At 34.8% G+C, this 21,978-nt stretch overlaps 3 protein-coding genes across 4 annotated transcripts in view; 2 read left to right on the forward strand and 1 right to left on the reverse strand.

The window, feature by feature from the left end:
* Nucleotides 1-1,825, forward strand: part of LOC102809109 (DNA-dependent protein kinase catalytic subunit-like) — an 80,967-nt gene extending 79,142 nt beyond the window's left edge. The window contains exon 90 of the mRNA XM_085502651.1: nt 631-1,825. Coding sequence (XP_085358777.1) covers nt 631-844 — 214 coding nt within the window. The 3' untranslated portion in view covers nt 845-1,825. The remainder of the gene's footprint in view (nt 1-630) is intronic.
* LOC102809238 (phosphatidylinositol N-acetylglucosaminyltransferase subunit Q-like) lies at nt 1,583-12,312 on the reverse strand. Its single transcript, XM_006812015.3, has 8 exons — nt 11,537-12,312; nt 8,383-8,541; nt 6,373-6,493; nt 5,598-5,724; nt 4,579-4,732; nt 4,079-4,271; nt 3,574-3,750; nt 1,583-3,001 (listed from the first exon to the last, which is right to left on the reverse strand). The coding sequence occupies exons 1-8, from the start codon at nt 12,226-12,228 to the stop codon at nt 2,831-2,833; spliced, it is 1,794 nt and encodes a 597-aa protein (XP_006812078.2). The 5' UTR covers nt 12,229-12,312; the 3' UTR covers nt 1,583-2,830.
* Nucleotides 12,313-12,554: 242 nt separating this feature from the next.
* LOC102809354 (tubulin-specific chaperone D-like) overlaps nt 12,555-21,978 on the forward strand; it is a 69,012-nt gene continuing 59,588 nt past the window's right edge. Inside the window, exons 1-5 of one of the 2 annotated variants that reach the window (XM_085502043.1) lie at nt 12,555-12,734; nt 13,874-14,022; nt 16,296-16,397; nt 21,117-21,263; nt 21,856-21,911. In XM_085502043.1, the coding sequence (XP_085358169.1) occupies nt 12,557-12,734; nt 13,874-14,022; nt 16,296-16,397; nt 21,117-21,263; nt 21,856-21,911 (632 nt within the window). In that variant the 5' untranslated portion in view covers nt 12,555-12,556. Of the gene's footprint in view, nt 12,735-13,873; nt 14,023-16,295; nt 16,398-21,116; nt 21,264-21,515; nt 21,580-21,855; nt 21,912-21,978 lie in introns of those variants that run through there. The other variant, XM_085502044.1, reaches the window with a different exon arrangement.

The raw sequence follows: 21,978 nt of genomic DNA on the forward strand, positions 1-21,978 counted from the left end.
AAGCAATTTGGAATTGGTGAAAGATGTTTGATAAAAGTAAGCAATTTGGAATTGGTGAAAGATGTTTGATAAAAGTAAGCAATTTGGAATTGGTGAAAGATGTTTGATAAAAGTAAGCAATTTGGAATTGGTGAAAGATGTTTGATAAAAGTAAGCAATTTGGAATTGGTGAAAGATGTTTGATAAAAGTAAGCAATTTGGAATTGGTGAAAGATGTTTGATAAAAGTAAGCAATTTGGAATTGGTGAAAGATGTTTGATAAAAGTAAGCAATTTGGAATTGGTGAAAGATGTTTGATAAAAGTAAGCAATTTGGAATTGGTGAAAGATGTTTGATAAAAGTAAGCAATTTGGAATTGGTGAAAGATGTTTGATAAAAGTAAGCAATTTGGAATTGGTGAAAGATGTTTGATAAAAGTAAGCAATTTGGAATTGGTGAAAGATGTTTGATAAAAGTAAGCAATTTGGAATTGGTGAAAGATGTTTGATAAAAGTAAGCAATTTGGAATTGGTGAAAGATGTTTGATAAAAGGGTGAATTTATAGATGTTGAAAAAATTGTCATGCGTTGGCAATTTTGAATCAAAACACATTTGGTCATTTCAATTTAAATACCTTCCTTCACATTTCAGGGATGAACTGAAAATGAACGTGAATACCTATATTAAGAAACACTACTGTACTGGATACATTGATGTGTGCATGGGTGACAAGAAATACAGTATGCGAACCAGAGAACCAGCCACTGGACTGTCTGTAGAAAAACAAGTAGCATGTCTTGTAGATCAGGCTATAGATCCCAATATACTGGGTAGAGCCTATGAAGGATGGGAGGCTTGGGTGTGATAAAGTGAAGATGAGGGGTTCTTGAAACAGATCAGGCTATAGATCCCAATATACTGGGTAGAGCCTATGAAGGATGGGAGGCTTGGGTGTGATAAAGTGAAGATGAGGGGTTCTTGAAACAGATCAGGCTATAGATCCCAATATACTGGGTAGAGCCTATGAAGGATGGGAGGCTTGGGTGTGATAAAGTGAAGATGAGGGGTTCTTGAAACAGCAGACATTGTGTAAGATTTTGTGAAATGTCAAGAAGTAATATAATAGTAATCATGAGATACAACTGTAGTCAGTACAGCAAGATTACCTTTAATCATTTTCATGTATTTTTTTTGAACATGATTTCCAACTACTGTAGAATACTTTATTTTCGCTTGGAATTAATTTGCGCTGAAGGAGTGTTTCAGTGAAAATAAAATCCAGCGAATATACCTTTTTTCCTATATTTTACATTCAACTCTGCAAAAAATCAGTGAAAATAAATTCCACACAAAATACCCCAAAAGTCTTTTCAGCGTAAATTTATTCCAGTGAAAATAAATTATTTCACAGTATTATTAACAACTTGAAAATATTTGAAATTTTTGTTAAAAAGTTATGCAGGTTGGTTTTGTAAAAGATGACTAAAGTTGACATTTGGACTCAGAGATTTCACATAAATATATACATGTAGTTATATTTACAAGGTATATCACAACACATAATCATAGGATTTGATCACAATTTCAAATACAGCTACAGCGGTCACTATTACTTATTTTATTTTCATTGGTAAATTTACAGAAACATATAATCATGTACTGATTTGATTTATTGCGATGGAAACATAAAAAGTTTGGTAATTTATCTTATAAAATAATTTCATTTTAAGAGTTCATTTCATGTGTTAAGAGAAAAATTACAATTGGTGTTTGTGTAACTAAAGAACATTCACAGATTATTTTAAATATAAAATGTCAATATGAAATAAATTTTATTGAAAATTAACTGAGTGTGTATTTCAAGCAGTTTTATGTATTGCCATAATAGAAAGACTATGGTGTATTAGTATATACAAGACCCGGACATGATTGATAGTGCATAATAAAATGTGATTGAAAACATTTCTCATCATATAAGCTGCATGTCCAAACATCGTGAATTAATTTATTTAAATAACTCACAATGGTATATTCGGCATATCAATATCCCTTTGTTTGTACAGCCCTGGGTAGTGACAAATAAATTGTAAACATTATTGGCAATAACTTCAGGAAACACAATTTGCTACAACCATAAGTTGAATTCTCAAAAGTGTCATATATTCTTTGGAGAAACAAAAGAAGGATAGTGTATAGTAATAAAACAGCAGACATATGAAACCAACATTTCCACCAGTCATTAATTTTGAATAAAATTACAAAACAAACTGACATGCAACAGTAACACATCATATGTGATGTTTATAACAAGTCTGAATGAAATAAACCAAGGTATGCCTGAGAAACGGTTGATACAAAACTATGTATAGGATTTCTTGACTTTGTAAATTAAACAAAATTGGTCCTGGCATGTCTGAGAAACAGAGGCTACCCAATACTTAAGTCACCATTATGTAAGACAGGAATGCTCACTGTCCTGTTGTATCTTATGCAGACCCTCACTGAAAGAGCAACATCCATAAAGGATTATTCAATATAACAATGTAAACTAATGAACATCATGAATTATAGCGGTTTTAACCATCAACTTCTAGTTTTGTTTATTTTTGTACTTATCCAATAAATTGATCCAAACATGCATTAATAACATTAAATCTGAAAAGAAAAGAAAACTATAGAAATAATTTGGAGAGAAAAATATAAAATGTTAAATAAATATTTACTCTACTCTGTTCACATTGAGATTGAAATCCCCAATACATAATACATTAGCAAGCACTACAATTTCCAATAATTTCATTTACATAATCTACTGCATCTGTAATCTTTCAAAATTAAGATTATCTTATATTTATTTCTTTGGTTTTTCACCGCCCCATGGGTAGACTAGGTGGCCAGCAAGTAATTTTTTACAAATACTACCCAAACTACTGGATTGTTTCTGAACATTGTTTGTTTTCCATGTATCCATCTTCTCCAGTTTTCCCTGTTTTAATACTACCGAGTAAGGTGTGGGTTCCACCTAAAATTAGAAAATACAAACATGTTAAAAGATAATTTCAACAAAAAGAAAGAAGCATGTATGGTAAAAATGTAATTATGCTGTTGCAAACAAAAATTTCAGGACATTTACAAGAGCAAAATATCACAAATATCTGACTTCATGCATAAATACCTTCAATGCAAATGACTGATTTTCCTTGCCTAGAATTTATGCAATTTTAGAGACCTCCACAATTACTACCTTGTTATGATGCTTGGCTTAGGTTATTAGCCATGAAAGTTATTCATGTCACAGGAAGTTACTATAGACTGGCTTCATATGTCAGTTAAAATGTTGGGTGTGTAAAATATGTGCTTCGATACTCATTACCAATATCTAAAAGACCAAGACACACTTCATGAACGTATGTCTTATGCGAAAGAAACACTGTCTTTTATCACCAAATTTATCGGCAAACACATTTCTGTTTCTCATATACGTATATAAGCTGTGTCCAAAATTGATAAAATATAAACAATGAGTGAACAGCATTGCACCATAAAACTAGTTGTCACAAGTACTGGTAATAGAAATCACATTGGACAACTTACATGAATAGAGAGGCACAATGGTTGGTTTGGTGGCCCATCAATCACAGAGAAGCGAACACCTCCCGCTAGGATATCAGATTGGATCAATCTCAAAAACAGAGAGAATACTGGGAAGGTTGTGAGGTAGACTACCATCTTTGCCAGGAGGCTTTCCAATACCAGCACAACTAGACGAAACTGCAGAAAAAAACACATAGTGAAACTTTGCGTATGTTTGTTGCAACGACTTCAAGTTCAGTTATGTGGTGACTTACACCAACAGAGTCACTATAGGAGTGATAGCAATTATAGTCAGTCAAATTGTCAAAAGAAGTTGACCTTTTCTGTTAAAACCTCACCCATCCCTTGGAATAGTACATTCAAGATCTGTTGATGCAGTGTGAAGGCAGAATGGTTGATCATAAAAGAATAACCCCCTCCTATCACAATGAATGGTATGATCCAAACACAGAAAACAATAGAATCAGACCAGTGCATTAAATGAGAATGGGGTGATTACACTTACTGATGTGAACACCACGTAATACAATGCAGTGGTTGGTAGGAGGAAGAGTAATATTGTAAACATGAGGGTACCAACAAACAGCTGATCTACATCATACTGACATGAATCCACACGTTGTCGAAGCACATTCCATTTCTTACCACGAAATAAACGCCAGCATGATGACAATCCAGCTAGCTGCAGATTATATAATCTGAAACGAGAAAATAGAAAATACTGTTCATGTAGATGAACATTAAAAATACATATTGAAAGTATAATGAATGGACTGCTTCGGTTAAACAAATACAAATTTTCGTGCTTGCTCATCATCACCTTTGACTAGTACTCTACAGAGATGGTACACATCATATAACAGTAAACTGAATCGAAGCAAGTTATTTGACATGATTTTATGAATTGTGTGAATATAGTAAAATTTAGCCACAGTGATTTTTGAGAAATTTAGGCCAGACAAATGCCTTAAAGTTGTTAACATTTCTTGTTGTAATTTCACGTACCTTGCAGCATATACATAGAAACAGTAAATATGGAATGTCAACATTGATAAGAAATCCATCATTAGAGATAGGAAGACTGATAATCCAAGACATCCAGATAAACCAATGCACCATACTATTGTAGACATAAATGGCCTTAAAACATGCAGGTAACCTGTGAAAAATCAACCAATGGGTGGTCTTAGCAATTGTCATGGATGATCAAGTCACATTTTCAGTCCCAATTTGGAAGGAGTCCAAGAACAGGGACTTATAATTTGATTTCAATGAGTCCATGCATGTGTCCATCTTTACTTGTATTTCGGAAATATCAAGACCGATCCCATTCAAAGTTCACACATACGGTACATTATACTTATACATGTGCATTCTTTTCATGATCTGATTCAAGATGGCCAACTGGTGGCCATTTTGTTTTACTGAGTGCTGTTCCAGAGCTATATCTTCAGTATGCCTTCTCACATACATCTTGAGATACATTATTTGTTTCCTGATTTGATTCAAGATGGCAGCTAATTTTCAACTAAAAAATCAAACATTCTCTCATTCCAAAACCAGATCTTGGTTGTACATCAACATATTTCGTTCAAACTTGACACAAACAATGAACATCATGGCACCTTAATATATGCCACTTGTTTTGCTGATCAGATTAAAAACAGCTGACTGGTGATCATTTTGTTTTAAAAAATGCTGTTCCAGAAACATATTTCTGATAATTATGTCTTTTTTATCAAACGACATACATGTATATGTGTAAGTGCTTTCTGATATGAACTGAAAACGGATCGGCAATGTGTTATACCATGACTTATTTTTGTTCATTTGGCTAATGATATGTACCAAAACACAACACTTGTCATCTTTTCTACATTCACCAAATTGATAGATTTCAACAAATCAGAGTTAGCACAAATATTTAATTTTTTTTACTCATAATCATTTTCTGACAAGACAATGGGCAATTAATAATTGTTGGTGTACTTTCAAAATAAAAGATAACAGAGTAACAAACTTACCTAACCACAGATAGACATGGTAGAGGAAGAATTTACCCAAGAACATATCAAGTTGGCTATTGAGTTTTAAACCAGCTGGAACACCCATCATCCATGCCAATAACTTCTGTAACTCTCCGCCTATCACCTGTGAAAAAAGTGACATTTGATTTTCATTGTACGTCAAAAAAAGTTGTACAAGTATTACAAATTTGCAATTTTACTATTTTTAATTCCCAAAACAAAGACCAAGTCAAACTTCATGTATTAGTAAATTTGTGCCATGAAATTGAAAATTTCTATATGAAAGTATGTATTTACTATATTGACAAAATCACTATCCCTAAGTATGTACATTCTTCATTGATAAATATAATTTTTCAGACCCAAGTAAATTCAATATCATTTCATATTTACTGTCCAAAATTATTTACATCAAAACAGCAACATTGCCAGCTCAATTGCTCACTGGTTTGCTCTGCAAATCTCAAGATCGTTATGTGACACGAACTGTTTATATCAAACCATATTTATTAGGGTGGACCGTTCACCTAAATGTGAGCAGTGTAACGCAAACTCATTTTGAGGTTCTGTAGTCTTGAAATTGGTAATTTTCGAATAATTCATCAAAATTAACAGGATGAACAGTTGCTGTTTTTGTGAATAAAACTATACTGCAGTGACAAAAACACACTCTAAAATGCACACAAATACATGTCCTATTTTATATCAATTGCTACCCCAGCTGTTTTTGTTGAAATGTGAGCGTACAGGTTGGAGATTACAATATACTTACATCAACAAGTTGCATGATTTGAGAAGCCAGTAGGTTTGGATAGTCATAGTGAATCAACCATAACATAACAGCAACACCAAGCAGTATATCCACAACAATAGAAAATAACATATTACCCTTTCTGTATGGTGAAAAAGAAATCAAAGATTAATAAATATTATAATACATCTGTCACAGTAACGCCATAAGTTACAGCGTGCCGTAATTTACAGGGTATTTTCATCCTACCATATAAGGAAATGCGAATTCCAAATATGGAATGATTACCCACGTAAGCGTCCTCTAATAATAAAAACAAACATGGCTACCACTGGGGTGTTACCGGACCCCATACAAAGAAGTTCACTGATTCTGTTTTAAACTTTTCAGATTTTGGCATACCTATGATGTATCATTGGAAGGAAAGATGTATACGGTAATAATAAGGTTATTATGAGGATACCTCAAAGTATGCACTCAGACAGTACACCATCGATCCGTGGTACATCGTGGCCATTCCAGGATGTAAACTTGTTCTTACAATAAATTAAATACAACATTAGTATATTAGGCCCATTTTGTATGATATTTCCATTGTGTGTATGCGACACAAAACTTAAAATATTGCCAAATATTTTGATTTCAATTATTTCCATGGGATACCAAATTTAGTATTTTTTGGCAAATTTGTAATTCATTATCAGTATCAGTGTGTTTAAATTTCCGCGAATTAACATTATGGCATTTTACGTCTGTCAAATAACGGCCAAATAAATACGTGGAATCATTAATCACTAAGAACCTAGCGTAGAATTGGAAATTACTCCAAATAAACAAATGTTCAATTCGGGAACAGGATAATAGTATATTTGGTTATTGATGAAATAGTAGGGCGCCACCAGACGGTCTGGCTTAGCAAGTGCGTCGTGCTTCTTTCATGAAGTTGACACTGATTGTGCACAAAGGAAGCCGCTCATCCCGCCATTGGATGGCGGCACATCGTGTATGTGGTGTTTACAAAGAACGTGGAGATGATCCGTGGTACATCGTGACCAATAATAAAATGATTGGTTGTCCAACTACTGGCGTGTCTTTTATTTCTGAGCTAAATGTGCAACACCAAAGTCCCACCATTTATTTTTCATGGTTGTTCGATCATAGTCGTCTGCACCAGTATTGCTAGTTCTAAGTTTGCTTTACTATGTTGGTTGTTCGACACCATATTCTCTTTCGGTACCGACGCCATACTCGGCGTCCTGGGAAGGAAATCTACTCACCACGTCACTCCACCTCGAAACCTTTCGTTCCCGGAAACATACTTTCCAATACGAGACTGATTTTTTTATAAGTTCGGCCATTTGAAATCATATTCTGGACAAGATTTTTATCAATTAAATGGTTGGCTTCCATTGCTGCTCCAAATCATTTGGAAAATGGCAGCGCAAAAACCGCGCAAATTCATTTCACCGCCACTTTACAGCGGTTTTCACACAGACATCAGTTAATTCCGTTACCCAATGGCTGAAGCAATTTCACATCGACCAGACACGCCCCAAAACAGATGACGAGATTTGACAGGATCGGCCAATGCGCATGCGTATAAAACAGCTGGTACTAATATCCTAATTTCCTAATATCTTATTTTGCACTCGTACAATGCAAAAATACATATTTGATTAGGTTGGTTGGCCATCAAGTACCATCCTATGGCACCCAATTCATATATCACCAATACCATAGTACAGAGTTATGTTAACAGCGAGTCACAAATAAAACTAATATACTAAATTTTTATTTAATTAATTGTACGGATGAGATTACATTGTGAAATGGCCACGATGTACCACGGATCACCATCGCATCCACCTCCGCTGCGTGTCGGTCGATACTCTCGTTGTACTGTCTTTGTGCATACTTTGAGGTATCCTTGTAATAACCTCATATACTACCGGTACATGCAAATTATTTCCATCTAGTGATAACACTGAATCGTGAATGTGATGAGTAAATAAATGCGTTTGTTGAGTTCACCTGATGTACAGCTTTGATGAAGTCCTCTGATACAACTCCTCACGATTACTTTGTTTATGCAGAGTCAGAATGTGATATAAATGATGATATCTTTCTACTAACTGACATCCAGTGGCTGGGAATCTAACCAAGCGTTGTATTGGATTACTTACACATAAACTGGGAAATAAAAGAAAACACATTACAAGATGTTATCAATGTTGTACATATGCAATGACAAACATAGCACAATACTTGAACAATTATAAACTTGTTTGAATATAGTTTGGAAAGAAAAAACAAGAAAGCCATAAGGAATAGCAGACCTGGCGTGAATTTGTAAAAATATTGTGTTGGGTATGTTAACATTAAATACATGTACATGTACTTAGGAAGTACTTAGTACTAATTATTGATACTCAACTACAATTATTTCTTGGGAATAAAATATACAAATAAGACCTGACATGTTGTTGCAAATAATTAACAGAGATTTTTCTCAACTAAATCTAAATACCGGGTAGATGCACTAAAAGATGCAAAGCAGCACACGCATATATATGTTGTCAGCACCGCACCAATAAGTACAGTATCTTTACAAAGTTTGCAGTAGATCATGTAAGCATATATATGCAAATTAGCACATATTCTGTGTTGTCACCAACAAACCAATAGTTACACTTACCTGTACTGAGGGGGGGGGGGGGGGGGGGGCAAGGGTTATTTCCGTTCAACGTAATTACAATATTTTTTTGTTCGTACTACGTAAATTAAAAAAATAAATTCCGTAATTCTGTAATCACAGGCTAGACGTATAGCGTAATCAATCAAATATTTTTTGTGTACACTGTAAAAATGTGTAATTTTTCTCGGTACGTACAAGAATTTACATCCAAATAAAAAAATCGTAAAGAATAATCCAGGCAAATTACATTATAGAAACTGTAAAACGACTAGATGACAAAATTCACTACAAAATTGAATGTCAAGACGTAAAAGGCCCTCTAACCGAATGAAGAGCATTACGAGGGTAATATGCGCGTGCATCTCTACACACGGCGCAGCAATGGCGGAGAATTTGAGCCGGAGAGCTCTTCGGACCATTCAATGTTCCTTTTTTTAACACTGTAAACTGTAAAAACGTCTTTTTTCCCTTGTAAATTGTAAAAAGCCCTTTTTATTTCCCGTAAAACCGTACCAGCTACCCCTCTTGCTTCCCCTCTGTACAAAGTTTAAAGAATATCAGAAAAATGCCATGAATAATCATAAGCATTAATATATGCAAATTTAGTACACATACTAATATATATGTTGTCAGCATTAATATATGCAAATTTAGTACACATACTAATATATATGTTGTCAGCACCATACATTATCCATACAAAGTTTGGATAAGATCAGAATGGAAATGCCAGAGACTAACAGACACTGTTCTCCACAAAATCTCCTGTCACCACATATGTATCAAACGGTAACTAGAAGGTGTTAAAATTTATGGTGACAATGATATCATCAAATTTGACCTTTAGATAGAAAAAGTTAAACCTTATGTGTTCTTGACAGAACAAATGAATCTACATAATTGAAATTTAATGAGGGTATTATTAATAATATGATGTCATGACAATTTTTTACATCAGCATACCGGTATTTTGAGTTTTGTATCAACATGCCAACTTTCAAACTATGAACATTTGAAGTTACTAGCGAGTGATTAGATTAGAAAGAAACATTGTAGCCAGATCTGTAAACTTTGTGTTACCAAAATAGACATCACATACCAGCATGCTTAGGTGACCAAAATTTTAGTCGTCTATTGAAATGTACACTTACGGTATCATACTTCAATCGCCTGGAAACATGGCAGGATTTTTATACAAGTTGAATTCACATACTTTTTGTACTTTTCAGAAAAAGAATAGTCCCTGTGTTCATATCCTAAAATGATTTACAGATCTATAACAAATTCATGAAGAGGCTAATTTTTATTTATGCTGAATGAACAAAGTATGTATTCAGATCTTAAATGATGATGGACAGCGACAATTTAGTTTCAATCCCAGAAACACTGGAGAATGGACTGACTACATAATTTGCATTAATTGCATGTCTTTGAATTTTGACAGAATCTTGTCCTTTCTCGGCAAGACCATGCATAGACAATTCCCTGATGTTTTGATTACCAATGACTCAAGCCACTGTCTAATTTGATAGTTTTCATGAAATATAGTGTCCATTCTCTGTTTTGGCGACGATTGTGATTTTCTTTCTAGTAAAAAACCCAAGATTGTATGTGTGATAGCCTGATAGTATCGGTATAATGACATTTCCATTCATAAACTTAGTTTTAAATATATGTTCGGTTTTAGTTTTCTTGCCAAATTCAATGTACTGTAGAACATGATGACTCAACTTTGAACACTGTTAAAACATAGACCTTAGAAAACAGGGACATGCAACTTCTGTCTAAGCAAAAGAAAATCCAGTTTCCTGTGTGCAACATGGGTTATAATCCCCTGTATAGATAATCCCATTAATACATATACCTATACATCTGAAACAGTTTTAGTTCTTACCTTTCTACGCTTTTTTATATGTTTGATAAGTTATGCTGTGCCAATATTCACATTTGTCAGTGTATTACGAGTGCACTATGCTATATCTGCTCTAAATATGATGAAAAATCCACTAGTTATAATGATACAAATTTTGACAGGTCATTGTTTACGTTTAGGCAGTTTTTTTTTCTTGTAGAGAAAACTGACCATTTTTATTTCCCTTTTCTGTTTTCATAGTGGAATAAAAACTGTTAACTTTGCAATTTTTAGTTTTCTAAGGTCTATGGTTAAAACTACCAGTTGACATTGGCTTTTCGTAAATTGTGTATTCTGTAGATTTTGAAACATCAACTGCATTTGAAATCTCAGTGAATGATTCTCTGTTTAAAAACATCCCCCCAATTTTCAGGTGAGCATTGCATGGATCGAGTTGTCACCCACAATCAACCGTGTGACATGTCAATGGTAGGCAAACTAAATACCTGGTAATATATGTGTTTTATGTGATGTCTATTATGACAACTTGGGCTACAATGTTTCAACCTAACCAATGTAATTATTTGATATTTGAGTGGACTGAAAGTAAATTTTCAACACCCCTCCCCAAACATTACCTGCACATGGTAATAATGCCTGTCATTTTTACTATAACGCTGAATATTAACATCATCCACCAATTCAATAGACTTAGTGATAGTGTCCAAATCTTGCAGCTTTTGTTGCGTTCTGATTGGCTATGTATAATATTTAGGTCATATTCAATGGCATTATGTCCACTGCAAAGTACTGTGTTCTTACATGAATTCACCATATCAAAAATGCAGTCAATATCGGTCATGTATTCGTTCTTTTTAGTCTTCCCATTTGCTATTCCGCTGTTACCTTCCTGGTTCTGAAGTTTTGCCTTCAAGAACTTCGTCTGATCGTACAAGATCATCATGAGGGCGTTGTTTTCCCAAGTCCCATACGCAATACAGTTTGGAGGATCCGGGTTGTTGACATAAGTGTACATTTCAATCCAGTTGTCTTGCCCGTGCGCGGGGAAAGAGTTTGCTCTATAAGCAGTGTCATCGCGATGTTGTCCCCTCCGCCAAGTTCCGAGAACAGTTACGGGATATGAAGTTTTCTGACCGAGGGATACCTTCCGTAAATATGTACGGACCGTTTCATTGCTGCATGGCTGATTGACTACACCCACAACGCAAACAAGTCTCCTGCGTGAATCTTGACATCCAATGAGAATCCCGTCTTCGGAAATCACACAGCTAAATGGGAACAATACCCGTATAACATTTGACACCTCCATGTCTGACACTTTCTGCCAGTTTCACACAACTGCCGCAAACACGTGAGAGAAATAAACAAACTCCCGTTTCATGGGAGTCGCCATGTTGATGAACCACCTAGCTTTATCAACTTTAAATAAAACTAAATCTACAAATATTATTAACTATTGCACACGTATAAATTAGTTGATTTAGTTTATTTTGTAGTAATAGTAACACTGTGCAGTTTACTTCCCATACAAGACTCCATATAAATGCAAACATGCAAAGTATTTTTACTTTGACTGTTACATCTTATCAAAGTTAGGGAGCTTGAATTTGACATACTATTACGGTACTTGACGCAAGATGGCGGTCGATGCGAGTGATTTGCAGGACATTGGTTCTGATGGACACGACATCGTCGGGAAAGGGTCAATCCTTGACGCTTTTGAAGAGGCGGACGAAGTGAAAGAGTTGATCAAGAGCCTGAAGAACATATACACTGATCAGATTTCAGTTGAGATCGCGGTTGAACGATTCACAGGTACGTGTAGTGTTTCACCTGCGACCATACCGATATTTTGATTTGTTTAGAGATGACTCATGATTTAGAGTGACAAAACTCTTTTTTTTCAATAGTTGCAATTTATTACTGTATAGGAAAAATGTTATAAAATATTTTAAATTAGCAATCTGATTATGATGTAAATTTAAAAGATATGGGATGTTGTTATTGTGCATAACTGATGTGATTGACTGGCTGAAAATAGTGAAATGTTTTATAATAATAATAATAACTTTATTACCCAACTGCACCATCGGGTATATATAAAATACGTATTACAATTAGGTTTTATAAATTGTGTTTTTCAAGTATTTTGCCAGTGCAGTACTACTATTTATAATCCCAGTGAATATTAAATTTCAGTTAGCTGTACTACACATTTTTAATTTAGAGGGTATTTTCTTTCTTGAGTGAAGAAGCAACATATAGGCATCATTATGTTACACTAAAGCGTGGATGAAATATATATAATTTTTCAATATGTAGCAGGCGCGCTCAGCTAAGCAGTTTATTCATTTAATAAAAAAGCATGGACATCAAAAGTTATTAGATCGTCCATTAGTTGAGAATTCAAGATGCACTTCATACGCTTGCCATCAAAATGGCCCCAAAACAAACGTTCATGTTGTGCGTTATTTTGGAAGCCTGGACTCAAACTGTTACAACTGAGCTTGATGACTGACATTGGGAGAGGCTCGGTGCACCATACAGGTTAAGGTGGAAGTGTATCAAGACGGTCTTATGTCCCACAAGGGATGAAGAGCAGTAGTAGTATTTTGATAACACATTTTGCAAATTCATCCCTTCAACAATCTTTGCATTTTATAGAATGAAGCTGACATCATTACCAGTAGTACATGTATCTGCTGAAAATTTCTATGAACTACCATGGGCATAATCATCATTCGCTGACCAGCTTTGCGGTCATGTTAACTGCTTTCAATGCATTGCAAATAAAAGGAAGATTTTGGGATTATTTTTAGTTTTATGTGTTTGCATTTAATAACTTTCATACTTTTATTTCTGGTGCCAGTATGCTTCGGTAGTAGATCACAGCATTAAATTTTACTTGGTTCAATTGGTAGCAATACATTAACACTATTTGTTTCTTGTTTCAGTGATTGTTGATAACTATCAGGAACAGCCTCATTTATTGGATCCCCACCTCCAGTGCTTCCTTGACGAGCTTCTAGCTTTAGCTCGAGATTCAGACACGCCCCCAGCTCTATCGCACCTTGCTTTCAAGTGTATGTACCTTCTTACCAAAGTGAGTTGCATTCTATTTCAATGAAGTTCAGTTGTGTTTGATGTGCATGCTGATGTGAGGTCTTCTGAAATGCTTGGTCTCATAGCAGTATTGATGTAAGCAATGTCTTTGGTTGTAAGCAGCAGATCAGTACAGCACAATGAATAATTTTTACATCAAGTTGCATGTATGTGTAAATCTAGAAATCATTTGATAAAAGCTACATACCAAATATGTAAAATGCCGGGCCATCTGCATATATCATGCACAATATATAGGACCTGAGGTACATTACTTGAAGTTTGCAATGTGCATAGTACTGTATGGTGACATCATGTCAAGATCCCATTCAAGTCTCATCTCGTAGATAGCGAGACTGATGCTACGACCTTCTGACATGACATAGGCGGTTTGTAATAAAATATGTATTACCACATTCATAGTGAAAAAATGTAATACATCGAAAATGTACAGAAAATATAGTTATCGTAATCCGTCATGTCGTGAGCAGCTATTTTGATCCACCTGGACATCCCAGTATCCTAGTTACCTCAGGCATGTGCATTCGCATTATTCTTAGTTGGAACGCTTATGCGAGAGCGATATTGAAACGGGATCTTGGTATCATGTCACCGTAGTTGCAAACCCCAAGTAATGTACCTCTGATAGAACCTATTATCAAAATGAATAACGATTTTGTCATGTACTGTCAATTACTTTTTTAGTCCCCGTTCGGACATAGTCCGAAAACGGGGACTTATGGTTTGCCCTGTGTGCGACCGTGCGTCCGTGATCACCTGTATCTCGAACATGCATGGACCGATTATGTTCAAATTTCACTCATACATCACACATTATATGGGACGTATTCACATGCATTGTTTTCGTGATCCGATTAACGATAGCAGAATAGCGGCCATTTTAAGGCCGAAAATGCATCAAAATCGCACATTTTCACCATTCCGAACCCGGATCTCAGTTATGCATGGACGGATTTTGTTCAAATCTGGTATATACATTAAACATAATAAGACCTTGATGCACCTCATTTTTTTTTTGATCGGGTTTGAAATGGCCGACTGGCGGCCATTTTGTTTTAAAGAATTCAGTTCTGGATCCGTATCTGAGACATGCCTGGATTGATCGAGTTCAAACTTCACACACAAGGTACATCATGTCACAAATATGTATGTGCATTTGTTTCATGATTTCATTAACGATAGCCAAATGGGGGCCGCTTTAAGGCCGAAAATGCATTGAAATCGCACATTTTCACCTTTCCTGACCCGGATCTCAGTTATGCATGGACGGATTTTGTTCAAATTTGGTACATACATTAAACATAATAGGACCTTGATGCACGTTATTTTTTTTCCGGATCTATTTCGAAATGGCGGACTGGCGGCCATTTTGTTTTAAAGAATTCAGTTCTGGATCCATATCCGAGACATGTCTGGATTGATCAAGTTCAAACTTCACACACACATGGTACATCATGTGCATTTGTTTCATGATCCGCTTAACAATAGCTGAATGATGGCCATTTTAAGGCCGAAAATGTATCAAAATCACATATTTTCACAATTCCGGAACCGAATCTCAGTCATGCATGGATGGATTTTGTTCAGATTTAGTACAAAGTGTTGTACATATGCAGGTGCATTTCGGTCATGATCTGCTTTGAATGTATATGTCACTCAAATATGAACGGAATGGGGACGTGTCATTGACAATGACTTGTTTCTCCTGGTATTTTTTTATAAATTACAAACATATAACCCATACAAGGAAAAATTGCTTTTTTTTTCTGGATTGTATTTTTGCTGAATCACCTTTGCATAGAGAAAATTATATACATCACAGCTTTATGCTGGTTTAAAATTGTCACCTGTGCATATGACAGACGGGAATGTTGTTGTTTACAAACAAGCATCTACCCGTGAGCCTTTGCATTTTTAGTGTGTGTTGTTATTGTCACTGAGAACTACTATGCATGTGCTTTTTTAGTGTGTGTTGTTATTGTCACTGAGGACTACTATGCATGTGCTTTTTTAGTGTGTGTTGTTATTGTTACTGAGGACTACTATGCATGTGCAGGTGACAACTCTTGCACTTTAACTGCTATGTGTCAATTTCAAATGATGATAATTTTAAATCATTTATGCAACTTCTTTTTAAACTATCCCCTATGTTTCTTGCCTGTTGTGTATGTTAGTGTGGCTGACCTTGCTTTTTGTTGAATGTAATTGCATTGTTTATGTCTTTAATATTTCTTGATATTCTGACCCAAACAGACTCGTGGCTCCAAAATAGTGGTAAGATTACTGCCGCATGAAGTCGTTGATTTAGAACCAGCTCTAGCACTACTGGTGAAGCAGGATCCATCCGACTATGAGGTATTCGTATATGTGACAGCAGTGATTACTTTTAAGTTTTAAACAAGGATTTATTCATGTACATAACACATGGGTTTGCCAATTTGTTTCTTGTAATGTAAAACAGAGATATACATAGTTTTAATTTTAGTAGATTTGATGCTGCTTGGTTTGATTTTCATTAGTTAGAACACCATTTCCCATTTCTTTTGGCTTTCCATAAAGACTGTCAGCTTAAAACCCAGCAAATATTAAGACCTACAGTAAGTGTTAGATCATATTCCAACCATGAAAATTAATACAGAAAAGACTACCAAGAGTACTGTTTTTATCAGTAATGTTTCTTATTTTTTTTTTGAGCAGTTACTGTATTTGTAAAGTGAGATTTTGACAGGTTTATTTTGTGAGTACCCCCGGTAGTGATGAACATTGGTGTTCTTTTTGGACAACTCATGTGGATATTCAGTTTCTCAGGATAGATGTTTTACTAGACAAGCAGAAATTGATTTTAAATGTCAATTTGTGATGACTGGAAATGTAGCAAAAGCCTTTTTAGTCCCCGTTCAGGCGCAGCCTGAAAAGGGGACTTATAATTCAGGTTTTGTCTTTTTTCCGTCTCCAACATTTTCTCAGAAATTCTACAGCAGGTATCAGTGAAACTTGGCAGGTTGATGAACAAGTGTCTTCCGAGTATGCACGTAATTTTTTTTCCAGATCTGAAAATCCCAAGTGGGTCTTTTTCACGATTTTTATCAAAAATTACCTCTCCCGGCAACATTGAAAGAACGTCTGCGCATGCTCAGAATAAATTAATTACTGTAAAATACTTTATTTTTGCTTGCAACATTTTTTTGCTATTTTCGCTGAAAGAATGTTTCAGTTAAAATAAAATCCAGCGAATATTCCCTTTTTCCTATATTTTACAGTCAAACTTGTCAAAAATCAATGAAAATAAATTCAATACAAAAACAGCCAGAAAAAGTCTTTTCAGCGAATGATAATTCCAGCTGAAATAAAATATTTTACAGTAGATTAGATCTGTGAGTAACGCTACAGCACGTGATTTCTCCATTGCGTGCAATTTATTATAGTACTGTTTATACATGTATTCTGTTCGGCTCAGTGGTCTCATTCACTAGTTACTAGAAGAACTAGTAACCTTATTTGATTTCAAGAACTTCAAGAAGGCGGCATAAGAGACGTGTTTGCAAAGGTAAGTTCTCCAGTTTCTACAAAATTGAATGTATTTTGGGGTGCGATTGGTGTACATTCCGTGATGTACGTACGGACGTGAATATTATGATGATTGCCAGCTTTATATTCTTGTGAAAAGCCAAAAAAGCAAACAATTGTCTCCAATCTACGCAACTAGTTTGTAAATTGTATACCCTGTCAAATTATTGTACACGGACGATTAATTCATCTGGACATAGTTTCAAGTAAGTTAGTAAATCGTTATCCGGTCTTTTGCTTGTGACGCGATTTCTGAAATATCCACAACTCGGGGGGGGGGGATGTCCCTGTGTCGATCAATTTATTCATTATACTTAGTATAATAGTAGGTTGCATATGATTATATTCGTATTTTTATGTTGTGAGCATTAAACTGTTAGTTGTAATGAAGATTTTGCCGATCTCGTACGATTCAACATGGCTGATGTGCAGTGACAACACGTGTATGGACGTTCGGTTGAGTAGTCTGCAACGGACCATGAAATCGCCCGGCGTTTTTTCGGCATTTTTTTTTAGTTTTTTTTTAAATATTTTAGATATTTCATTCACTCCTGGCGCCTAAAAGAGTCGACTTTATATTTTATCGTAGTCATTGACACCTATTGTGAATAGCCCGAATGGGTAAGCTTCGTTTCGACAATGAGCTGTTATTTCTGCGAACAATGTTAAATTATTCTTTGAATGCTCAGTTTATATTTTGAAAGCAACTAATTTTTTGATTAAAAAAAAAATCATGCCGTTTTCCCTGTCAAAATCAAAGCATAAAGATCTTGCCAGAACATCGGTAAATCTACTACCGCGTTGCGTTTACCACGAGGTCACTGAACCGTCATTAACATATTTAAATGAGCCATGTGTAAATGAGAACAAGGCGGATATCTATCGCTTCGCGCATTTACATTCGACCGAAATCATTCGTTTACGATGAAACTAAGTTGAATACTACTTCCAATTTATAAAAATTCAACGAATTAAATTTTTGTGCGTTATTATAATCATTACTGAATAATTATCAACAATTGCAATACTTCGAAAACAAGCAAGTTATTCACTTGCAAAACACAGAATGACCAGATTGTGCTACCATGATCATTCGCTACCGGTACTAACCACTAAGCAATGTATTCGTGTTTGTATTTATTCGAAACTTCTTTTAGAACATACTTTACTTTTCGTTATCAACAAGATTATAAAAAAAATAATGGATGTTACAGTATGTGAATTTTTTGGGGGATTCAATTCCAACATTTCGCGATGCCTATGAACCAAAGGCCTTTCACTCTTCTCTGAGTGTGACACCTAAACCAGAGGTTTTATGGTGTATAAATTGGCACTAAATGAAAAGGCCGTTGAACCTTATTCAAATTTATAAATACATGTTATTATGTATTTCATTATGAAAACTGATCTTATTTTTAATTATGATTATGATTTATATCGGTAATGACGTTTTCATCCAATATTAATTGTGCAATTGTTAAAATGCCTACCTACACATTTATTGTTTTTGTTTCTGTTGCCCTGAAATAGACATTTGTAAAAAAAAAAAAAAAAAAAATTAAAAAAATCATGCTTGATTAAAATTCAAAAAAAAAAGATGTAGTCATGTAGCCCCTTCCTGTTACCTGTTTTCAACTTCTTCCAAAGTAAAACTGGCGAAGCCATGTAATTGCCATACAATCATCAACTGTGGGAAAACTTATGTTATTGAAAATCTTTATTTTGTTGTCTGTGAATTAATATAATATTTGAAATGGCGTAATGGTGCAAAATATTCTCAAACAATCAGTCTTCTGATGACACTACACTGCGCATTTATGCACAGTCAGTATCCCAATGCGCGATCACAGCTTACTAAGTGATGATTGTGGTTGAAATGGAAAACTGAATACAAAAATCCAGTAATATCTCAAACGAATTTCCGTCTGCTGTGAATGCATGTTTCGTTGCATCAAATAAATAACCCAATTTTATGATAGAAGCTTGCAATCTTGTGCCATACAGGGTCAAGTGATTGAGCAATAACAAATGTGATTTTATGTATTAGGTCATTGAATGTATCCAAAAACATGGTACCAATGATCTGAAATTTCAGGAGTGCTTGCGGAAGGTTTATCAATCTTGCGTATTGTCTTGTTCTTTTTCAATTCTGCATTTCAGTTACTAGAATTCATACTAAAAAAATAGTTTCTGTTTTTCTTCTAATAATTCGTCCACTTTCAAAAACAAATATTTTTCCATAGTCGAAGTGCTAGAAGAATACAAAACTACTGTGATTTCAAAGCGATACCTGTAGGGCCATAGTCAATTAGTTCGCCTGTCGCCTGATCAACACAGCGTTATACATAGGACTGATATTGAATCACGGAGAGTAAAATCTGGTGATACTAATCCCTAGAACCACTCAGATTGGGACATATGTCTTATGAACCCACATGTGTATGTCTTTTACTATACTTATTTTAACTTATTTTTTTTTTTTTTTTTTTACAGTGGTGCTGTGAACTGCTTCAATTTCGCAAGGCAATTTTTTCTGGGTTCCTACAACATGGAGTGTGGAGTGTCAGGGACTTTATTGAAATGTTGTACACAAATTTCACAAAATCCTGAATATATCTAGAAGTGAAAATTAAATGGTTTACAGTATTTTATACCCATTAATAATGATTGAAATGCAATAATATCACTGCACTAAAAAGACTTCAAACAATTATTTGTTTCTTCTCCATTGAAGGGAATGAGCAGACCAACCTTTATCGCAACTGGCTTTCTTAATTATTACATGTACTTGCTCTGAAAACATAGCTTTTACAATTGTTTAAATTAACAGATGTTGTTCTATGTACAATGAATACATTTTAAATAATAAACCTTACTGTGTTAATAACAAATTGTATTTGACAACATGAGAATGATTCTGATGCCCAGTGGTGATGTTGAAACAAACCCAGGTCTTGGTAATATACTAAGACCTGATTAACAAAGAAGTCATGTACCGGTACATCAAGGTTCACTCAGATTTATGAATGCAGTTTCTTGAGCAAGTATACATGTATGATAAATAGTTTTGTTGCACTTGTGTACTCTGAGATTCTGAACATGGGTCAGTGGAAGTTTTTAGTTGTCAATACAAAACTAGATCATCGGAAATCACTTTATGATGAGTTGTAACCACAAAGAGTACATATTTATTCACCTGTTTGCAGATGTTCCTTGTACAACTTTATAATCAAATAACGGGGACTGTGACATTTCATGTCTTGTTTATAATATTCATCACATGACACAGTAAATAGCAACCAGGAAACTTGAAATTTATTGAATTATGCTTATAAAATATAGCATTAACCAAAACATCATCTCTGTTTCAAACTGCCTAATTATGCTCCAATCTAGACTTTGTTGAACCCCAATACATTTGTGTGTTTGTAAATGCATGTTCTTAGTATTCTCCACTTTTTAGTATCAAAGTCTTATATTTGATAACATGTCACTGTTTGATTTCAGACATGGGAGACTCGATACATGTTGCTGACATGGTTATCTATTGTTTGTATGATTCCATTTGATATGTCAAGATTAGACAGTCATGCTAGGATGGAATCTGGTGAATATAGGAAACCAATCATGGATAGAATACTAGACATAGCTAAGGTGAGTAGACAGTCATGCTAGGATGGAATCTGGTGAATATAGGAAACCAATCATGGATAGAATACTAGACATAGCTAAGGTGAGTAGACAGTCATGCTAGGATGGAATCTGGTGAATATAGGAAACCAATCATGGATAGAATACTAGACATAGCTAAGGTGAGTAGACAGTCATGCTAGGATGGAATCTGGTGAATATAGGAAACCAATCATGGATAGAATACTAGACATAGCTAAGGTGAGTAGACAGTCATGCTAGGATGGAATCTGGTGAATATAGGAAACCAATCATGGATAGAATACTAGACATAGCTAAGGTGAGTAGACAGTTATGCTAGGATGGAATCTGGTGAATATAGGAAACCAATCCAATCATGGATGGAATCTAGAGAATGAAAAGTTATATAAAGAAACTGTAAATTCCATTTTCCTACATTTGTGGAGCTCTTTCATTTGAAGGAGCTCCACATGTTACCCGGTATGTTGTTTGCCCGGATTTCCTCTTCAATTGATTTATTCATTTGTTTGAAAGGCTCCGAGAGAACACAGAACAATCTTTTTCTAATATGTTTATGCCATATGTTTTATTACAGTCCTATTTAGATGTTAGTGATAAATCTAGAGATGCAGCCGCTTATTGTTTATCAAAGTAAGTCTTTTATTTATCTGCATTAAAATTAAACACTTAAAAAAGAATGAACTTTTTACTTGAATGT

Source organism: Saccoglossus kowalevskii, chromosome 8, assembly GCF_978046115.1.
Source record: "Saccoglossus kowalevskii chromosome 8, keSacKowa6.1, whole genome shotgun sequence".
In the NCBI taxonomy this organism is placed as follows: domain Eukaryota; kingdom Metazoa; phylum Hemichordata; class Enteropneusta; family Harrimaniidae; genus Saccoglossus; species Saccoglossus kowalevskii.

What these genes read in the sequence shown, in the direction of transcription:
- LOC102809238 (XM_006812015.3), bottom strand. Translation starts at nt 12,228, where the DNA reads ATGGAGGTGTCAAATGTTATACGGGTATTGTTCCCATTTAGCTGTGTG. An exon ending in TCATCAAAGCTGTACATCAG is followed by an intron (nt 6,494 to 8,382) that starts GTGAACTCAACA and finishes TTCACCATACAG; the next exon opens with AAAGGGTAATATGTTATTTT. An exon ending in CATTGTGCCTCTCTATTCAT is followed by an intron (nt 3,002 to 3,573) that starts GTAAGTTGTCCA and finishes TTCTAATTTTAG; the next exon opens with GTGGAACCCACACCTTACTC.